This window comes from Fusarium vanettenii (genome assembly GCF_000151355.1).
Source record: "Fusarium vanettenii 77-13-4 chromosome 14 genomic scaffold NECHAsca_23_chr14_3_0, whole genome shotgun sequence".
NCBI lineage: Eukaryota > Fungi > Ascomycota > Sordariomycetes > Hypocreales > Nectriaceae > Fusarium > Fusarium vanettenii.
The window spans coordinates 386,439-408,073 of NW_003315862.1; the positions used below are offsets into that span (position 1 = coordinate 386,439).

Below are 21,635 nucleotides of genomic sequence, written 5' to 3' on the forward strand. Positions count from 1 at the left end.
GTTGAAGAAACTCCCCTCAGCAGAGGGGAATTGAATTATGGCGACACAATTGGCACAACTCGCTTGGGCTACTACAGGCTTTACAGGCTTTACGGGCTTCGCAGGCTTCATGCACGCTTCGAAGCACAAGCTCAAGCTAGCTAAGCCAGGTACGTATTTGGCGCCAAAAGTACCTAACAGTGCCGTACCTTGCACGCCCCCGTGCCCATGCCTTTTGGCTGCTTTCTGCTTCTTTTTTCGCTGCTCTCACCCCCAAGCCCCCTCCCGATCAGCACCAGATACCAAGCCCGCGATGGACCCAAGCTACTCTTCTAGTCCAGCCTCCGAACAGCGTTCCTTGGATGAGGTGCGTGGTGCTTGGAGGTGGTGAGGCAGAGGCGTTTTGGTGATTCGCAGTGCATCGCAGGACGGAGCACAGCAGACGGTCCTTGAGGCATCATGCACCCCCTCGGCCCAGAGTTGCTTGGGGATCAATCCCACAGGCGATTCTCCGCCAAAGGACAGAACAGGGAACCGCAAGAGTTGAGCTGCGCTGCTGTGAAAGCCAAGTCTGAGAAACTCACTCCGAGGAGTGCCAGGATCCTGTGGCTCCTCCTCGTGGTGGGCGCGCGACCGTGGCCGTGGGTGTGTGACTCCTGGGGGCCTCCTAGCAGGGGCCGCGTCTGGGTACCTCCACCCGCTGTTGCCCGGCGCGCAGGTACCTGGTCAGCGACCCCGTACGGTACCTGCAACCGGTACCCGTCCCAGAAAAACCAAGGTCAAGCCATCCTTGGATGAATGGAGGGATGGATCCACGGAGCTAGCCAGCCAGCCAGGCCAGCCAACCTATCTACGCTGCGTCTAGCTGCGTCTCTGCGTACTCCTCCCCTCCCGGCTACTGCTGCAGGCTGACTGGGCTGGGCTGGTTCCGTTAAAACTACTCGTGTACCTCACCCAGTCCTTTTCCCTCTTCTCCATCCTCCTCCTACCTCTTCATCCGCATCCTCCCCCTTCCGTCTCCTGTCCGATTAAAGGTCAGGGCGAAACTCGAAAAAAGGTTGTGAGACGGAACCAAAAGAAAAAAGGCCGGACTAGAAAAGTGAATCAAAAAACGCCTTTGCTGGTATTTCACTCTTCCTTCTGGTACCCAAGTTAGCCCTTTGAACTCGACATTCTCCTTTCGACTCTTGCCAAATTCCAAGGTCCGTCGACCAGGAATTCCGGTCTCTTCCACTCCCTGTCGCCAGCCGCCGACGCCGCCTATCGACTCACTCGCTCTCTTCACGCGAGACGATCTCTTTTGCTGCCCTTCCCGAGACTGGTTCATCGGCCCTCCGGCCGGACTAGCCTGTTCAACCTTGGTCGAGCACTAGGGCAGAAGAATTTACGACGAGTGACGACTGTGGATTGTTGAAATTCTTGAATCTTGATAGCCTCGAGGTTCAAACTCACTATCCCACCACTTGAACTACTCGGCTGCCCTGTCAGCCCTGACCCGGTAACCGACATCGATTTCGAAGCGTCAAGAGGGTGAGGAAAGTATGTCTTAGAGTCAAGACCCTGAGGTTAGATTGTAATTCTAATCTCCCCTTCCAGCTGCATGCCGAGGATCCTTCTTCCGCATACCGCCGTCCTCTCCACAACCTCCACGCTTCACCAGCTTCCTTGAGCTTTGCCCCGTGGGAGACGTTAACTCGTTGTTCCCACACAATCTCAGGGACTGTCTCATCTCCCGACTGAGCTGTCCACCTCCCCGAGCTGTGGCGGTAAGCCTCCCTCTCCCCTCGATACGGCACTCTTGCCAATCGCCCCAGTCCCTCCTGCAAGCCCGTCCCCCATCACCCAAAGGATGCCCGCTTCCAACAGCCCATGATTCTATTCATCGGGCCATTTAGCACTGTCTTGGCAGAATCGAGATGCCGCACGCTAGCATGGAACCTCGTACTGACGCATATCCCGTTTCTAGAGCCCTTCAGTCGACTAGTCTTTCAACGACCCCTTTTCTAATCCCTTTCCTTGCCTCTACATGCTTCTGGTCTCATTACCAGCTACGTCGCTTTCTTCCATCACACTCTTTAATATTTTAATAACCTAATTTGGTGTGCATCACTCTCTTGCACACTTTACCAAACGCTCCTTCACATCAACGAGATTCCTGGCGAACCGACCCGTCTCTCATTTCATCAAGCCTTTAACTCTAGTCATTTGATAACTTCAACCACCCAATATGGCTTACTCTCACGACGACGGCTCCTTCTTTGTCGAGTCCGATGATCATCACCAGAGAATCTCTACTCAGGAGACTATCAAGATGCTCGCCCGCCAGCGCCACGATATGATTGCCGGCGAGCTCTCCCGGTTAGCGGCCGATGAGTACCTCGAGGATATCATGCGGCACTTGCGACGGATGGAGGCATGCTGAACATTGCGCACTGCTAGGCATCTTTTGCTGACCTCTCACAGGAAGAGACTCTCCCCGATGCTTCCTTCATTGACATGCAGCACGAGATTCAGTGGTTCATGAGGCCCTACCTCATCGACTTCCTCATCGAGGCCCACGCCGCTTTCGCCCTCCTCCCCGAGACTCTGTTCCTCACCGTCAACCTCCTCGACCGATACTGCTCCAAGCGAGTGGTGTACAAGCAACATTACCAACTTGTCGGATGTGCCGCCCTCCTCATCGCTGCCAAGTATGGGGACAAGAAGGATAGAGTGCCTCAGATTCACGAGCTTAACAACATGTGCTGCGGATTCTACGAGGCTGGAATGTTTACTCAGATGGAGATGCATGCTCTGAACGCCCTGGACTGGACCATAGGACACCCCACTGTCGACCTGTTTTCTCAGCTCATGGTGACGGAGGAGGGAGACGACCAGGAGGTTAAGCACATGGCTGCCTATCTCTGCGAGATTGCCATGTACTACCGCGACTTTGTCTCTACCAAGCCCTCGACGATGGCTCGATCTTCTCTCGTCCTCGCACGTGTCATCCTCGCCCGACCCTATGTCAACGATGGAAAGTGGGATCACACAGAGAACATGACCCTCCTGACACTGTCGCACCACCTCCACCAGCCCTCGGCCACCCTCGCCCGCAAGTACTCGACCCCCAACTACTCTCAAGTATCTCAGAAGCTCGTCAAGTTCATGGCTGAGCAGGCCGACCTCGCGCGTCGAGCTGCGAATCCCATCACACCGCACACCAACAACATTTACAGCACATCTCAAGAAGGCCACAGCGCCATGATGGGGTTTGACGGATACCCGACTCCCCCTATCACCCCTGACTGCTTCTCATTAAGGGGCAACAGCCACAACATGGCCAAGGACTGCTACGGTCTGCCCCCTTGGTGCCCGGTAACACCAACCCCTCACTACCACGCCTCAGGCCACGCGCAACAACAACACTACAACGGCTTCGTGAACCAACACGGCATGAACCAATAATGGAACTCGTGACGACTCGGCCTTATTGACCTGGCTGCCAACCCTGGCGGCATCGACACAGCCAACCTACACAATCCTTCCGACGTTTGTTCGAACCCACTGCATGCTGCACAACGGAATGATCGATCTCTCATTTACTCTCATCTTCTTTTTTCTTTTTGGCATTTAGCCACTGCCATCTAGGTTGCCATGTACCCCCGCCCGGGAGCATGGCCTCGATCCCCGTTGACCCGGAATGATCTTCATTGTAAATCAACGCTTGGATTTGGGATAGCGTCGTTGATCTGCCAAAAGCTTTTATAAATCCTGGCTGATCTATTCCGTGACTGCTTTGAGGGAAGTTGTGATGTCACTGGGGTTTCCGTACGTGAGGCGTTGATCTTGCAACTGACTAACCTGGCTTGTGGTCGTTATCGCTTATCCTCGCGTCTCTTAGTCTGAATAAGTTTGGGGCTTGGCGGTGGTGAAGTGAGGTCGATCACCATGGAGCGGTGTTGATTTTGCTGCTGGGGATGGGCATCGGTAGCCCGGCAAGCCAGTTCCTCTCGACACTGAGGTTCAACATCTCGACATCTCAAGCACTCTCTATAGCGCTTAGTAGAGAACTTAGTTTGCCAAAAACAGACCCATTCGTCCTTATTACTCTGAGGAGACAGGCCGTGGCGAGAGCGGTTTGCAACGTGGGTGGGAGCGTAATATAGAACTGCTAGTCAGAATATGGATTTTTAAAGTGATACCTGCTTGCGTGCCTGGGAGATTGCCCTTTTGTGGTTAGATTGGTGCCCTACTGAATTCTTATTACGCTTTGCTAGCTAAGCGATTGAGATATTCTGAAAACCCATGTCCTGGCCCCTATTCGCCCCCCAAAGCTGCTGCCTATTCGCCACCAGGCCATCCCAGCTAACAACATGAAGCCTCTGCCACTATTGGGTTTAAATGTTGTTTTGCCAATCAAATTTTGGCAATTCGTTGCCGTGTTCTTCGCCGTACTTCTCCCCAGACACAACCCAAACCTTTCCGTCTGTAAGCCCAATCCCTTCGATATCCGCTCAGAAGGCGGAAAAGGATGGTTCCCATCTCGTTTCTCTCAAGAAGGTTAGAGAAGTCAATGCCTCCTGAGAGGTGAAATAACCTCCCATGATACAGCTAGGTATGAGTCTTCTGCTAAGGCAGCAGAGAGACTCAAAAAGAGGCCAATGTGTAAGCATTGGGATATGATGTTATGATGTGTTGATAATGTGTCCTTTGCTATAGTTGAAGCCCGGCCCTTGATGGGATAACTGAGTCAGAATACCGAAGGCTGCTGCAAGCTGCTGTTCCAGACCGTTGCAAAGTGCCGTTGAAGGCTGTTGCAAGCTAGATGTGAATCTCAGGCATCGAAATTAGCTTCGCTAGCCTTTGACAAAGGGTTGCTGTTAGAAACTTTCCTAGTTTTAGCTATATAGAATGCAGATCTCATGACAGACTTAATAAGAGCTAGAATCAGCCACTTAATAACAGTCATTCTCGGACATTTATTATCTCTTAGCTATATATATTCATCTATCTACTTACTGCGCTTTAAAATATCTATGATAATTTTCTATGCCGACGCAGTATGAGAAAGCTTCATATCTTAGCCCTTGCATCATTTACCCAAGCCTGCTCTTTCGAATACGGCCTTTGGGTTCCCAAAGCGGACCAAACTTTCGGACTAATATTTAATGAGTTAGGCGTTAGTCGGGAAGAAATTCAATCATGGAATCCCGGGGTAGATATCGATGAGATTTACCCAAACACGTTTTATAGGATTCCATTTAAAAAGCCAAAATACTCAGCTCTTTGGAATAGCGATTGTCCTCCTTTACTTTATTTATCTGAGAGTACATGCAAAACTGGAAATTTATTAAATAGTAAAGCACTGTCGACAGTTACGCCCAAAACGATAAGAACCATAGACCCTACTCAGATATCAGCGTCTAGTTCCACAGATACAAGAGCATCACAAACGATATCGTCCGGGAGTCCCTCTCCTCCATCTGCTTCTCAACGGCTGACTACTTTAATCACATCCCAGTCAGATAAAGCTGAAGCAACGAGAGCAACAACCTCCAAAGCAACGAAAGTGACAACGAGTAAAGCAACGAAAGTGACAACAGCTAAAGCAACTCAGTCAACTCTATCAAACAAGACCTGCCTAAGTCCAAAGGAGTTGCCGGGCCACGCCAAGGAATACGGGTCACGCGTAAGGAAAGCTGCACAGACCTGGTGTGGAGCATTCATGGGAGAAGGGAAGCTAGGAGCTCCAGTCGGCAGCATCAGTGCTGGAATATCCGACGGCTGGGGAGTTAAATTTGACTTTGCTATTTCGTGGCGCCCGGGCTGTGAGGGTGACGACCAGGAAAAGCGGCTGCCACTTGGGCCAGAAGGTCCATCGTGTGTATCTGTCTTTGAGCAGATTTGGGAGGCCTGTAAGTTATTATCGTTTGTTAGCAAAATACCCATGCTTACGCCCTTTTAGGTCAAGATAGTGTTGGAATCGAAGGGACGGCTCAGGCCAGATGTCTGGTATACGAAGTGAAAGCTACGAAGGAGTAATATCGCTATTTGCAAGATGCTCTATTGGCTGCTGAACTTAAAGGGAAGGACAAACAGATTAGGAAGTAGACTCAATTTAGTTTAGGTTTGTATTAAAGTAAATTCATCGGCCCTGCTCGGGAATGTAGACTTACTAACTTAATTGGTTCATTACATCAGGCTGACGCTCGAAGTAGAAGTACTCCTGTGTTGCCTTGCCACGCCAACCCTCGACGCATTCTTCCCACTCAAGCTTTTTATCCTTTTACTCTCCCCGATCTCGGTCAATATTGACCCACCGTAGATTTGGAACCTGATCCACCGCCATCAATAACGTAAACACAGCCCGGCGGGTCTTATCGCAGAATCTCTTGTAGTTGCTATGCTCGTAGCCATTGCCGTCCCCGTAAAGGCGCAGCGTCTGGATCGTAGGGGGAAGCGCTCCGGCTAAGGGCGCGATTTGCTCCTTCTCAGTCTCCACAAAATAGGTCAGGCGAATTTTGAGATGTGAGAGACCGTTGAGATCACGAGGCGTCGTGCCAATATACCCCATAGGGGTATGGGGCTCGTTGGGATGGTCGCAATAAAGGTTACAAAATTCCAGGCTCCGGCCCAGCTTCTTCAGGACATTGCCGAATTCACACAGGTTGAGATTCCAACTTCCATCGTCCCGAAAGTTATATCTTCTTTCGCCGGCCGATTCCATCGATAACCGCTTCAGCTTCTTGCAGCGGGTCAGAATGATCTTCAGACTAGAATGGTCAAATAGACATTCCTTGAGAACGAGATATTCCAGGTTGCATGGTTCGTGGGGGAACTTGAAATTCTCGATTGAGTGCTTAAATAAGGAGACTCCGTATAGACGCAGAGTTATGAGGGTAGGGTGGAGTAGGACTGGCTGGAGGATATGGATGGGCACGTTACTCTTGGAAGATCTTTAGTTCTGATGCGCGCCTCCTCTAGGTTCGGTAGCCCATAGTCTATGCGGAGTGGGTGTTATGCGGTTGCCTCGTTGCCTTATCTTAGATTTGTAGGCTCGTCTGGTATATTGATTGGTGTTCTGATTCGGATGATTTCATAAGTCTCAGGCCGTAGCTGGCGCACACCTCCGCAATTCCTGGGCGACATGGTGCGGCCAGCTATCAACCTGAGATTAAACCGATTCAGTCGGGAAGGCATCAGGTCAGACAAGCAGCTAGCGTCAAGGATGGTAATAGTACCAAGCCCAAGCCAAGACTTTCGCAGAGGAGGAACTGATTCGACCGGGGCAATTGGCAATTTCTAAGCTTGGCCGATATGCAGCTCTGCACGTGGTTTGGCGTGTTGTCTTGTTCGTGATCCTGGCCACGGCCGAACGCGACAGTGGCAGGACGCCAGCGTGAGCCATGAGAACAGTTGAGTGAAAAAGCGCAACAGTCGGAACAGCAGAATCATGACCGTGACTACAAGGGAGATAAATGCTGCTCCTGGGTAGGGAGCACATCGTCCCTTCCTTTCAGTAGCCAAGCGGCAGATGCCGCTCAGCTCGCTATGATCAACCATGACTAGACAATCATGATTCAGTCGATAGGGGACTTGGCCTTGGCCATGATAACTTCAGCTTCTGAGGGCCAGTTTCATGGTGGTTCTTTTATAAACAACTGGTAACCACGACGTTTACAAGCCTTTTTCTTACTTCTCCAGGTTCAAGAGGCAGGCGGGTAATCATATGCGCCCTAGCTAGCACCACCACCTACCAACCCAGATCTCCAGTGTCCTCGTGAAACGGACTCGACCTCTCACAGGAGCGTGCGGTTGAAAAAAAAAAAGATGGCCCGGGAGTGTGATTGGCTCCGAGGTTTACCTGTTCGAGCTCTCTTGCAGCTCGTCCAATTCCTCGTCATTATCTGTGATAACAACCACAGGCGATTCACTGGCTGGATTTTACATTCTCCTCACGCCCTGCTTCAAGGGTCTTCAGGCTCAGTTATCCCATCGAGGGCCGGGCCTCAATCGTAACAAAGAATGCGTTTCGAGTTGCTCAGGTAAGTGCCACGATCAAGCACAAACTGCTCGGCTCTGCCAACGTCTTTTCTCACTTCCCCGTCGCACTTTCCCTTCTGGGTATCTCTCCCATCGTTAAATTGATATCATGTCGGTCTGCCCATGACTATCACTCTATCAGGCGACAGCTCCTCGACACATGGATACATTGTCACTCATCATGCTCACCATAAGCCGAACAGAATAGTCACATCACCGGTTTCTAAACACTACCACATGCGCTCGAGATCGGCTTCCGGTCAAGTTACGTGAGATACTTCCCAACTGCCTTTTGCAATCTCCGCCGTCAGTTGAGGGGACCTAGACACGATACCAATGGTACGCAAGCTTCAAAAGAACGATTTCAAGTTCGTTAACCTCATGTCATACCCAAAGGCAGATCAAGGCAACCCAGCAAGAGAAATACTGTTATCAACACAATTATTTGTGATAGGTATGGTAACTCTATATAAGATACACACCTAGATCCGAAGCAGGCAGACATGTCCTTTCTTCCGCGTTTGCATATAGAAACATAGGCCAGGAGGGAGTTTTACTTTGCCATCGGCAATAGTCCCTCTAGAAAATCTCCCGGCGTAGTCCAATAGAGGCTTCAACTCAGTAGTCTGCAGCCCTTTATAGTACACGCGACTAATATCAAATAAGCTATATATTGGATAGCTAAGGGGTTCACCGTCAATATGAATGATCTTTACTCCACGTCCAGTGACTTGGACATCAGTAACTTTCACTAAACGGGTTTCATGGTGTGGTTTATGCATGTTGAAATCTGATGTGAGCGGCGCGAGCACTGGTATTTATCAAGGCGCGTCGATGTGAAGCTTGTATTGGCGTTACTATTTACTATCTATCCGAGTTAGACTCTAATTCGGACAATGCAAAACAAACTAAAATTGGCCAGTCCATTGTTTTGTTTGAAACAATGCAGGGTGATATTGATTTGGTATTGGTTGCGTACCAAAATGCTACCATGAGCTTAGTAAATCGGGAGACAGTCAACAATCATTGGACCTGTACACAGCCATCACAAGGCAAAGGAAGGGCCGTTTGGAAGACTTCCTCACCGACGGGTCCAACATCTGGCAAGCTGCCGAGTACCTAAGACCGGGAGACGAAACAAACGGCGATGAAGTGCCTCCGCCGAGAAGAGTAGCCGGGACCACGACGCAGGATAAGGCCAGACAAGCAGAAGAGCTCCTCGGCGTGTTCTTCCCACCATTACTGGCCAGCATAGAAGACGAAGGCCCGCAACCGAGGCGCAGGGAAGTAGCCATGCCGCACCTGACGGGGAGGAGGTCGAGGAGAAGGTGATGGAACCCAAGCAAAGATGCAGCAATCCACCAGCATGGCCGGTCAATACTGAACCCCAAACGTAGTCGGGGAAAGTCCCGAGACGATACCAACCCCAGACAGTTGCTCGTATACTAGCGTGAAGGAGTGACTTAGAAGGATAGGTGTCTGGAATAATGCACTAAGTATTGACCACTATGAAACGCCAGTGGACATCATGTCGTCACATATAATAGACAGTGAGCCATGTAACAATGTTTAGAATTCCGTGTTCTGATGGAGCTAGTCGACAGATTTCTCTTCTTCTAGTTGAGAACAGGATTAGGCGGAAATGCCAAGTGGAACTACTGAAGAGAAGCGCACAGCAGGCGCACGAATAATAGTTGTATTAATAAATCAAACTAGCTTTCTTGTAAACCCAATCATCGTCATGATGATGCTTCGTCATTCTCCGATGATAGACAAGGACGCTTGTACCATCACCAACCGTTGCCGTCATAGCCATGGACTCGATCATGTCTGGAGCAAATGTTTCATGCCCTTGATCCGGGCAATAACGCTGCTCCGAAGGTTGAGTTATCGACTTATAATGTAATATTTGAGCATCAAGCCTTCGGTCGTCCTCTTTGGCTTCGCGTGCGGCGGCCCCAACTTGTGATAGAAATATTCCAGGGCCCTGTTCAGTGGTGTTTCCCGAGGTTTGGCCTGTTCGAGTTTTCTCCGCGCCGTCGCCACTCCCAGTATCATGGGGGTATTATTTCCGATAAGCTTGCCGATAGGGGAAATTGATATAGCCCACGTCGGCTTAATGCGTGGGAAAGCCTCCAACTTTGGCTCATGGGTGTCACCATTGTCCTTGAACTCCTCCAGGCTCTCACTATCGTCCTCAATCGCATAATCATCAGGCGAGCCGGTGGTAGGCAGAGTTGCAGTTACAGTATATGTTGATGGTAATGGAGAGGGATCATTTGTTGTCGAGGTGAGCTTGGCAAGATCTTGCTACACTTCTGAATCTTTGACCAGGCTAGGTGACTTCGTACGAACACTCTGCTCATCAATAGGCTAGTCGTGGTGGGATGAGAAAAGGAAGTCCTCGTGTCTGTTCGAGGCATAGCAGCGGCATCAGTCTTTGGCTTGACACCAATAGCGCAAGAATAGACAGTTCGTGTAAGCGCAGTCGCGATGCTCGTCCGAGTGTTTCCGAACACGGCGATAGGAGCAAAAAAGCGGAGTCGGGCAAGAAGAAGGCGAACAAGGCAACTTGAGGCTCACCAGGCGAACCACTAGCACAGGGGGCCTCTTTGCATTTTTATAGGACCACCGGACCTTGACAGGGGTACCCACCAACGCAGATAGATATTCACACCCAAACTTTCGTAAAATGATATGTGATACGCAAGCGGAGGGTGTTCCATGTCTCCCATGTCTCACCTCTCCCTAATCCTTGGTGACTGTACCCCTGCAGCAGTGTTCCTGCTCGAAACGCAAAAGCAGGGGATCAAGCAGGTCAGCCACAGAGGCGTTAGCGTGCTAGACCTCTCCCCTCGCACGCTAAGTTAGTGGAGCCTCAACACCGTCTCCCTGTGCCTCGGTCCGTGTGCAGTGGGGTGACATGACGGCTAATATCCGTGTTCCGCGCTAAAAAGAAAGTTGACGCATGCTCCACCAGCTGAAGAGCCTGCAGATCATTACATCCGGCGGTCCTATGAAAACGCAAGTGTCCCCAGAGACAGATGGTGGGACTCAAGCGCTCTCAACAACCTGAGTCCTGTTGTCATCATGACACTCGACCGAACTCCGAATCCAGCAGCCAAAATTACCGTAAGAAAAGTACCAGGCCGGTTTTCCTGTGGTATATGCCCAAACAAAGAATACTCTTGGCTCAATGATCTAGAGGCCCATGTGGCAAAACATCATGGCAATGCCCTGTATGCCTACAAGTGTACTGCTCGTACGCTGCGTTTTGTCACTAAGTCTGTGATTAGGTAGGTAATTTAAGTATAGCAAAGTACTATACTAACTTACTGGAGGGCTCATGAATGTCCTACACTATTACTAAAACCCTTTCTTTGTGCCCTATGCTCTATGGAATTCGGCCGCAAAACGTCTGCAAACAGACATTATTGTAAACCGCCTAAGAGTATTTTCTTTTGTGGTAGCTGCTGGAAGGAATGCAGAGACCACGATGAACTAAAGATCCATGTATTTGGGCATTCTAATATTAGGAACCCGTTTCAGTGCACTTGTGGTTTACACTTCAAAAACCACGAACTATTCAAAGAACATCGCAAAGCGAAGGGGTGCCGACTATCAGATTGCACGCCTAGTGATCTCAAAGGCAAGCGCATGTTCGGGTGCTCCATTGAAGGCAATAAGGCTACTTTTAACAACCAGGCTGAGCTACTGTACGTTATTTGAGCGATGATGGTTGAGCATCACACTAACACTTCGAAGGAAACACGCTGGGGTTAGGCAGAGAACCAGAGTGCAGCAACCGAAATCAACTCAGGAATCCACAGTGGCTCTCGGCGGTGCTAATCTCCCAACTGTCGAGTACGTCTGCCGTTACGCCGGCTGCCTCAAGGTATTGAAGGCTCCAGCCAATCTGCGACGTCACCTATGGGGGCATTCAGGTCTTAAACCAGATGATCCAAAAGCTTGGCCTCGTTTTCTTGAAGGCGGAGAAAAGATCTATGGATGCCATACGGGTGGATGCAGGGCTGCCTTCGAGGATCCGGAGAAGCTATTGTGAGTTACTCGGGCGATTGTCGAGCATCGTACTGACTTACGATTTGAAGGAAGCACACGAAAGACGTGCACTGCAGGTGCCCATACTGCAAGGTTCCAATCAGCTATGGTTTTCTCAGGCACGTCAAGTCATGCAGTTTGCATCATCTCAGTCTGTCAGCAGCCACTTCAATCCGTGGGTTATTGACGCCCGCATCGACTCTCGAGATGGGAGAGGACATCAATCAGGGTGGAGCAATACCAGCAAATAATTTACGAGAAGACTCAACCATCTACATATCAAATGGCGCCCCTTACAGCTCTGCTATGGCCTTCCAACCTCAACAACCCGTCAGTCTTGATGCCGACCCGGCCGAGTACGGCGACAACGACGGCCACAATTCGCCCCCCATGCTTCATAATGAACATCTAGTTCGCGGTGCCCATCAGCAGACAGGCCTTAAGAGGAGACACCAACTGCGGCGACGTGAGCAAACACGCAAAAGGCTTAGAACCCGAGAGCGGAACGCATCCGAAACAACAGCGACTCCCGAGGTGGAAGACAGCGGTCAGAATCAGGATGCTAGAAACGAACCAGAAAGCCAGATGCTATCAGAGGCACAATCAGGGGTTCAACCAGATCACCAACCCCAGCAAGTTGCCGAGAACACTACCCACGGCTGGTTTTCCGTCATCCTCAACTCACCCGCAACAATCACTTCCGATCATAGCATACAACCTCTGGCCGACGACTCAGGTCATACGTATGAACCTTCTCAGGCTCGCTCTCCTCTGCAAGCAAGTCCAACGGCTTCACCATATTCGACAAACGAGCTCCCTCGTCACTGCGACCTGTTGACAGCTGGAGATGGCACAGTCAGGTTGGCATCCGAACTCGACTATTCTAAGGAGGTCGCGGCCACGGTACAGCACTCAGGTCACCCAGTGACAGCACTCTCAGCAGTCGCGCAATCTACAGAGGGAGAGGTAGGGCCCAGAGCGGCCAAGCCCGACAGCTCAGGTCAATCGATTTAGCCTACCGAATCTCGACGCAAATTCAGGCCCCGCAATGCTATCAAGTTGCTCAGTGCCCCCCCTTCGCCACCGAGGGTCACGTCAGATCCAGTGGGTGGTCCGACACTTGTTTCCTCCGATGGAATCCAATCTTCTGGACCTCGGGCATCGTGGCTAGGCAGAGACAGTGCGGCCATTCATGTATCGGATGAGCCCTCAGACCACCTACTAAACGACTCTCCAACTGTACTCTTCGACGATGAAGAAACTGGATCCGACACGACTCTCGCTGGTGAGGAAGACAGGCGGTCACTTTCCCCTGCCCCCGTCAGCGGTAGGGCATTTCACAGGGCCTACAGGCAAGAGTTTGAAGAAATGGGAGTCAGAATACGCAATACTCGAGAGCAACAAGATATATCCGAACCGGCAGCGACTCTCGAGATGGAGCATATCGACCAGGATCAGGGCCATGGAGCGAACGATGGGCCTCAACCACAACCAACTTCCTCGATGGAGTCAACCGCGAAAGGCAACGAACCGTCTCAGCGTACACATATCTCGAACCCGGAAAGAATGCACCGGCGTAATTCCCCAACGACACTTCATTCACCTGTTGCCACCCAACCACAACAACCCATCCGCCCCCCCCCCCGGCCAGCAGCTACCTCAGCTCGAAGCTCCTGTCAAGCTCCGGAGACCTTCGCCTACTGTTGGGGGCAAGGATCACGATCATCGTGAACTTGTTCACGATGAGAGTGAACGACCACAACTAGCGTCAGGCAACAGCCTGCTGTCTATGAATCGGCAGACTGAACACGGGTATAAAGAGACCGACTCTCGTCGCTCCTTTAGATAGGAAAACATACGCTCATTTTTAATCCTCAATCTACACTGATCTTTTGTTCGATATCTGCATTTATGTTTCGGTGCTAGGTTGACACGAGCTCGTGCCGACGGCAGCCCAGTGCATGATGTTGGAGATCACAAGTGTGAGGCGACCAAGGCGGTGGTAAGGTGTGGAAGAAGGAGGAACATTCTACAAGAGATCGTGCTTGTACATAAACAGTGGTTTCCCTACTGCACTTTTAGGAGGAATCAAGCAATCAGCATCTTCTCAATACAACACGAATTGCAGACGACGCGTTCTCGTTGCGCCAAACCCTTGTGGTGTTGACGGGCCAGGGGACTCGTCATGGACGTTGTTTTGCATTGAGATCCAGGATATCAATCCGAGAACTTGCAGCACGCGGTGGGAACATTTTTCCGCCAGACAAGAAACCCTAACATTACTCAGTCGATAACAGGGCCTCTTGAAAAATGGAAAGTAAAATTCAGCTTACGGATACCCGACAATCGACGCCCCTGCCCACCCCATCCTTCGACCGCCGAAGCGCACCTCTATCCGCGCAAATAAGTGGTCGTATCGATCCATGGGCCGTCATCCAAAAGTCATCAACTGCGGTGAAGCGAGCCTAAACTGCATTAGCCTAGCCGAGTCAGCTCTCTTGTGTCTGCGAATTCACCATTGGTCATCTTTGCCATCCCCTTCAGGCAAGAATGCCCACATCTGACTTCAGGGGCACCGCGGCCAACAGATACGTCAAGTGCCATGGGGAGTTGTCCGAGCACGGCTGGAGAGGGGGAGGCTAATCGCCGAGAAAGGGTCTCGCCGAAACTCGTGTCCGGAGCCCGGAATCGAAGCCTAAGTGACTTCTCTAGCGTGCTGTCTTCCGCGACTGTAAATGATCGGCTCGACTTGGTTCCTACCCCCTCCCAGAAGTCTTTTCATTATCGCTCTAGAACCGTCGTGTTAATGGTGGAGTATGTGCGTTCTACACCGGAACGACAGACCATCGTTATCGTGCAATGAAGGGCATGCGCTAGATAATGGGGTTGTCTTGGCAGGTGTTTTTTTTTTTTTTTTGTTTCGATAAAAAGATAGGCGTAGTATTATAGGCTTGAAATCCTCATTACTCCTTTCGACTTGGCCAAACGGCGTGCAATAAAGAATGACCCATAGTTTGACCCTTCTTCTCAAGATTCAGTCATCGTCAACCCATTCCTACTTTGCTACCGCCATGACAATTAGGTAGAACCTCTAGGATCGGTCTGGCTTTGTGGCACCATAGTCAGCAACCTTTGAGCAGTAACAATCTCCTCTTCGAACTCACCTCAGAATGGCCAATGCAGTTTTCGCATGAGAAGGTGGAGGATCTTGTAATTTCTTTCAAATGATCACAGTAGATTTCGTGCACGTCGGCCATGTCAGCCTGTTCTTGTTGTGCCTCTGAGCAGCGGCGTCTTTTCTCTCTCGAATCCTTCACTTCGTCGGGGATGTTTTCGTCGGGAACGCTGTCTCCGCAGACGTCGCAGTAAGTCACGTACCGGAAGGTTGCACACATGGCCAATCGTCAGGGTGTTGAGGGATGGGTTGAGGCTGTTTTGGGGGTATGGAGGGGGGTTTGGGGCGATATTGGGAGTGATTTGTGGGAAACTGAGAGGACGAGAGGACTGAATTTATATTAGATAGGTCCGACGAGGGAGCACGTTATCAGGGACGACATGGGAACAACTAAACAACAAAGGCAGTGGTCAGGTGGTGGATACATGACTAGCTTGTAATGAGATGGCCAGTTTGCTAATTTCTCTTCCCTTCGCCCTACTTGCGCTTGGCAGCGCCCAAAACTCATGCATTCCATCAGCTCCTCCGTAGCCACAGCCCTCGCTCGTCACGGTCCTTTCGACCGGGGCTGCAGCCTGGCTTACAATAGTAATAAACAAACCGGAGGTAGGTAATCATAGCAGTCAGAATCACACCTGCGCAGCTTCTCGGCACGGATGATCCTCGTGGTCTCATCTCATCCACTTGCCGGGGACTTGACCCTTGGAAAGACAGAGTCCTCAGAGATGCCGAACTAAATCAAACCTTACGGCTACACAGGGTTGCAGAAATTCATTGGCATGCTGCTCTTGAGACTGGAGTTGGCGACATAAAGCCTGACGCTGGGGAGGAGGTACAACTCGATCATCATCTACGTAATCCTAGAGATTGCCATGTCTAGCCTCGGTGAGAAGAATGCCGCCCTGCCACTTGCGGAAACCGAAAAGGGTTATCTATCATTTCTTAGAAGGTTTTACGGGCAAATGCTCAAATGAGGGCCCAGTATTTCAGTGGCGACGGAGTTGACGATAGCATTTCTGTGAGTCGGCGGTGATCGAGACGACGGTTGCCCCTGTCAAATACGGCAAACCCAATGGTCAGGGGTAGCTCCGTAACTTGAGGTCCGCGATGAAACGGAGCCCCAGGACGTAAAAAAAACCCATTGTACGAGGGACAAAAAATTCAAAGGGAAAAAGCAAACCCAACCGAGAAAAAAAAACTCAAGAGAAAAGCAACAATACCGAAGGAGGAGGGCGGGTCCCCTTCTCAAACTCCATCCCTTCACCTCGCCATCCGGTCCAGCCGCCAAAGCGCAAGCAAGTGGGTGGGATGGATGCGTAGTTGCGCGTCCAAAGTGTCAGTGACCAAAGGGGGAAACAGGCGTCAATATCGAGGCGGTTGGTCCGAAGTGCCGTGGCGCAATACAGCCCCCCGCGCCCTGATTACAAGGGTCACATCTCTTTGTCGTATCGAGTGACAAAACACTGCCCGTATCATGTCAAGAGGGTGCCGCAAGTCATAGCCTGTGCTAGACCGACGGCTTGAATCTTTATTGAGCTCCGCCGCTCCCGCTGGCTTCTTCTGAGGCTTCATAGAGGTCCAGATAGTCTTCGAGAACTATGCGCTTCTATTAGCTATCACGAGGTCGAGTCTTGGTCAGGAAAGTCTTGGGCATACTGGTAGTTGTCTGTTCCTCCCACACCCCGTATTGGTAGTCGACGAGTCCGTGGTGCTCGATCCCGTCGCATAAACGTATTAATTCGTTACCTATCTTCTTAATCATGGCCTTTGACATGAGGCTCTGCGATCTCGATGGCTGGGATGAAGTCATCAACTCTATCTGGCGCTGGCCTAGGCCTAACTAGGCGTGATTGAAATCGTCCTATAACTTTATTTGATCGGCGTGGAGGTTTGTATTGTCTATATTGAGGCCTGCAGTCTTGGTTAGCTATGTCGTCCTGCTCTGATGCTCTGCTCCCACCTATGCTCTTGGGGTTTGCGATAACATATACTAAGGTCTGCCACCTGAGATAATAGCCAGCTGGTGACGCTCAGTAGTGTCTCGGATGCGCTTTCTAGGGATCCATTTATGATCTCTCGGAATATGGTGCCTAATTGTCTCTGGTAGTTGACCTATTCCTCCTCTAGTGCGCTATCTGGGTACTCGTGATCTTCTGCTATGGAAACATCGGCGCTCGCGGTCGCCTGGGGCATTGCGCCCACGCTCGATACCTTGCTCGCATTATTCATGGCATTGCTCTGCTGGTATACGTTTGCTGATCCGCTTGAGCTCTGCGCCGATTGCTGTAGGCCCGGTCCGCCTGTGCTTCCCGTCTTAGATCCGAAGTATGTCGAAGCGACATCCGGCGTTATTATCTGCATAGCTGTAGGTTGCCGTGATCTAAATTGCTGCGCATCGTAGACGGGGTTTTGCGCCCTAGGCTGGGCGACGTTGTATATCATGGTGGCGGCTGTGTTGTAGCCGCCAAAGCTCTGAGGCTGCTGGCGTGAGTCCTGGCCGTACTCGGACCTGTAAGCCATGGCCGCCCTAGGCATGTTTGCCGTCGAGAAGGATGCGCTGGGTTCGGGATAGTAGCTGCTGTAGTTGCCCGAGCCTCCTATCCCTCGCACTGCTGCTGAAGGAGACGAGGAAGCGAGGGACGCAGGCCGGTATCTGTCGCTGGAGGCTCCGGCAAGAGAACGGCGCGGCTGGGAGGGATCGTTGAGCGAATATCTCTGGTTGGGCGATGCTGGAGGGGTCACCGCGGGGTCGTTGGGATAAAGTCCACTTAATTGGAGTAGTCGCGATGATCGATGGTCGGGGGGGTGGTGAGGCATGGAATCGGTAGCTAGGCGAGGGAGTAGTCGAAGTGAAAGAGCACAAATGAGTTTACAAATAGGGTGCCGCTGGCCTATTATTCGCAACTAAGCCCAATAGATTCACTGGTCGGGCAGGGAAGCTGGCTTAGCCAGGGACCTGGGTGTAGCGAGGAGTTATTAAGTCGAATCCCAATGATAAGGTAGCCGGGCTAGAGACTAGTGCCATTTATGCCCGGTAGATACTTGAGGTCTAGAAAGATGACGAAGATCGAGGCGTTGGACCCGCTGAGTAGCTTGGTCTGGGGCTCTGGGGGCCCAGGGCTGATTGGAATGAGTTGTTAAAACCGTTGTCTTGCGCTCTACTGGCAGTATCCTGGCCAAAGCCCTATGTAGGAGCCCTCGGCATGATAAGCTCGAGCCCACCTCGATCTGCTGGGGTCAGGACACTGCACTAGGGTCTTGACGAGGGACCAGAGTGCTCAGAAAGGCCTTCACTAGGCCAGTATAGGCGTCCGAAGCCGCCGAGTCCCGAGTCGGGGTAACGACGGCCTTCTAGTCCCGCCGACGAGGATTTAAGTGAGAGCAGCTAGTAACGATGAGGGTTGCTGGAAGGTCGGAGAGCCGGCTGTGGGTCCACGGGAATAGAAATAAATCGCAGAGATGACGAAATTCTGAAATGGAAGAGGATAGACATGGCATCTATATAGCGTATTTGCTCTCAGAAGCATCGTAGTCTCTGCTGCACTGTAACATGCTCGGGTCCACTGTTTGGCGGCGGCGACAGGGGCAAAAGAATGACATGGAGTGTGATTCGAACGAAGGGGGTCGCGAGAAGAGAAGGAGGGGTGTGGGCGTGTGTCTGTCAAAGACAGGGTAAGGTGAGGCGGTTGGTTTTAGTCTGTCACCCAGAGATGCAGTGTAGATGGCGTCAAGACTGGTGCAGTGGACGATAATGGGAAACGGCTCTAAGAGGCATGATAGATCGTAGACATGTGTAACCCAAGCCATGTTGACAGTGTGGGTGGCATGACATCGACGTCCTCTGCATCCTCTGTCATGGAGGGACAGAGGATCGAAGCGGCATAGGTGAGGCAACGCGGCAGACAGGACTCGGCTGGCTCACAGGACAGGATCCCGATGAGGCACCGTAAACGGCTGCCCCGAGAACAACAGCCAAGTAAGCCAGCGAGTACGGAGTAGAGGGCTCAAGACAACGGCTTTGGAGATTGAGAGAGGATCGGCGTTGAGTCCTAACAGCCCGCCCCCTGGCCCGGCACATTGGTAAGAGGCGCGATGAAAGATTGAAGGAGGGCAAGCGCAGCTCGTCGACGTGGCTTGCCTGGGTGTGCACCTAAACCCGGGGTGGACACAATAGAACCTGGGGCCTCTCCTCGGCTTCAGTGACTACCGGCTATGCTCTGCGCCTCCAACGGGCAATCCGGGAGTGTGTGTGTATCCAGGCTACTGAGGCGGGCGCTCGCGCTGAACAGCGGCTCCAACATCTGTCTGGCTCTCAAGGGCTCGGAGTCTTTTGAGCTCCAAGCTCCGATCAAAACTTCTTGATCAGCGAGTTCCATTCCTGTCTTGCCGGTGAGTGGCAGCTGAAAATTGCGGCAACCGAGAAGCAATGCAAACAGGGCTGAGAAAACAAGGCCGAGTGGGGTCCAAGCCCACACTCTATCCTCTGAGATCACACCTGGCTCAACTGATCTCACAGGCGGTGATATCCGAGAAGGTTCCCTGCGTGGGCTGCGCGCGGTGATCAGCCAGCCACTCGACGCCGTCCGCGCCAATACATGGCTCCGTCTCAAGTGGTCGCCGCTCATGGCCCTTGATGAGCCTCTGCCTGCGTCATTCAAGACCGTCAACTCGGCTTCTTTTGAGTGGATTCCACCTCGCGTCAAGGTGGCAAGCCCACTTCAGAGTGGGTGTTAAGTCACTTCGCAGAGCCGTAACCCCATGCATACCAACGACGATAAAGTCTTGGCACAAGTCAGGCTCTCGCCAAACCTCTGGTGGAACTCGTTGATTGACACTACGTGCGGGGTCCCCCATTCGTGATATCCCGTCACTGTGTTCCACGCACCACATCACAATAGTGACAATGACAATGATCATAATCATCAACTAGAAACACTTTTCCGTAACCATGTCGATTATTATGCATCAAAGTGAATGACATAAGCAGCCTGTGTAACTCGAGGGGCCTCTTCTAGGGGAGGCGTAGTGTCTCTGTGGATAACTAGCCGCAAATCTTCCGAAAAGTTCAATCCCTCATTGGGATGGCCGTCGCCTATCTCATGGCATGACTGATGTCCAGTTCTCCGTCGGGTTGAACGGTGGGTGTAACTATCATCTTTTTTACAGGCTTCAGAGAAGGCATCATAGAGCCTTTTGAGTTTTTTCGGAGTTGGACCGCAATGTAACGACACATCGTTCACCTGCGGCTCGTCCTTGTCGTCCTGGTCTGGGGGCAGACCCTGTTTACTAGCAGACCGCACCATCTCGAGGTCACCACCCGTAAGAGACCCTATCAGGGTTGCATCGCCGCGAGTCTTTTGACTCCCGTCATCCTCGCGGTTGTTGGCCGCTGAAGAGATGTGTGTAGATGGAAGAATGTCTGGGGGCGGACTTGGGGAAGGGTTGATTTTGGGGTGAACAGCTGTGAGGGTTGGGGTGTGTATTTCCACTCCGTCAAAGCCAGAATCTGCCATTGTCTGCTTGATGTAGTATACTATCGCAGGGTGCTCGGGAAGGGCAGGAGTCGACGGTGGAAAGGAGGGCGAGAGTGTATATCGACGAAGAGACTCGAACGTGCTCGGGGAGACAGTGCAGGAACTGAGAGATCAGAGTGGGAATCGAGGAGGAAAATCGTGTTGGGTCGACATGCGGGAAGACAAGGAGCCTGCCGCTTTTTGACTCCTGGGCGTTACATAATGGGGCCGGGAGACCGGCCCACCTGCCGAGCCTGATCTCGCGGAGAACACTTGGAATGTAAGCCACAGGAGGTCAGCTTGACGCCAAGTTCTGTTATCAGCAGATGCTGCGCTTTGAAACCGCGCTCGTCATGTAGAGGATAGCCTGGTGGCCGAGGCACGGTTATTTCCATACGCCTCCACTTTCCCTAGATGCCTTTATCCGAACTCCGGTCAATTCTTTCGACGATGCTTCCATTCCAGCCTGTCCATGTAGTCTAAGTGATCGGGATAGCGGCCCCGCAGCGGGTTTAACCCCGGTGCAGTCCACGTTCACCCATCAAGGCGTCATGCAGTGTGATATGCTGTGCGTTGGCGATGAGAAATCACTCTTTACAACGGGGGTTATGTAAAGTTATGTACAGTTCACATTGTGCTCGATATGCCTGAGTGAATCAGGAGACACCCGTTTCTTGGTAGATCCAGCCAGCCCAACGCAGCCATGCAACCCCCCTACTCCGTATTGCCCGTCCAGCCGCGGGGTGCGATTTCCCGCGCAAGCAATGACTGAGAAATTCCTTCTGCCATTTTCCAAAGGCAAGACAGTGCGATGCAGCCAGTCTCGGCTGCAGGGATCCGTTGACGCGGTCAAGATATGGAGACAGGTGCAGGATCGTGTGCAG

General features: G+C 51.7%; 6 protein-coding genes across 6 annotated transcripts; 3 read left to right on the forward strand and 3 right to left on the reverse strand.

Moving 5' to 3' along the window:
* Positions 1-37: 37 nt before the first annotated feature.
* On the forward strand, positions 38-777 carry NECHADRAFT_88515 (uncharacterized protein; the record flags this gene model as incomplete). The annotated part of the gene is made up of 3 exons (XM_003044238.1): positions 38-149; positions 181-346; positions 483-777. The coding sequence occupies 3 exons, from the start codon at positions 38-40 to the stop codon at positions 775-777; spliced, it is 573 nt and encodes a 190-aa protein (XP_003044284.1).
* A 1,429-nt stretch (positions 778-2,206) lies between these two features.
* On the forward strand, positions 2,207-3,426 carry NECHADRAFT_98124 (uncharacterized protein; the record flags this gene model as incomplete). The annotated part of the gene is made up of 2 exons (XM_003044239.1): positions 2,207-2,352; positions 2,505-3,426. The coding sequence occupies 2 exons, from the start codon at positions 2,207-2,209 to the stop codon at positions 3,424-3,426; spliced, it is 1,068 nt and encodes a 355-aa protein (XP_003044285.1).
* Positions 3,427-6,247: 2,821 nt separating this feature from the next.
* Positions 6,248-7,110, reverse strand: NECHADRAFT_88517 (uncharacterized protein; the record flags this gene model as incomplete). The annotated part of the gene is made up of 2 exons (XM_003044282.1): positions 6,248-6,876; positions 7,089-7,110. 2 exons carry the CDS (start codon positions 7,108-7,110, stop codon positions 6,248-6,250), a joined length of 651 nt encoding a protein of 216 aa, XP_003044328.1.
* A 3,984-nt stretch (positions 7,111-11,094) lies between these two features.
* NECHADRAFT_88518 (uncharacterized protein) lies at positions 11,095-13,794 on the forward strand (the record flags this gene model as incomplete). Its single annotated transcript, XM_003044240.1, has 5 exons — positions 11,095-11,136; positions 11,554-11,720; positions 11,770-12,063; positions 12,114-13,029; positions 13,078-13,794. The coding sequence occupies 5 exons, from the start codon at positions 11,095-11,097 to the stop codon at positions 13,792-13,794; spliced, it is 2,136 nt and encodes a 711-aa protein (XP_003044286.1).
* Positions 13,795-16,806: 3,012 nt separating this feature from the next.
* Positions 16,807-18,055, reverse strand: NECHADRAFT_98125 (uncharacterized protein; the record flags this gene model as incomplete). The annotated part of the gene is made up of 7 exons (XM_003044283.1): positions 16,807-16,844; positions 16,895-17,063; positions 17,107-17,156; positions 17,230-17,350; positions 17,382-17,453; positions 17,489-17,967; positions 18,007-18,055. 7 exons carry the CDS (start codon positions 18,053-18,055, stop codon positions 16,807-16,809), a joined length of 978 nt encoding a protein of 325 aa, XP_003044329.1.
* A 2,141-nt stretch (positions 18,056-20,196) lies between these two features.
* On the reverse strand, positions 20,197-20,751 carry NECHADRAFT_88520 (uncharacterized protein; the record flags this gene model as incomplete). Its single annotated transcript, XM_003044284.1, has 1 exon — positions 20,197-20,751. The coding sequence occupies one exon, from the start codon at positions 20,749-20,751 to the stop codon at positions 20,197-20,199; it is 555 nt and encodes a 184-aa protein (XP_003044330.1).
* Between the last annotated feature and the right edge of the window lie 884 nt (positions 20,752-21,635).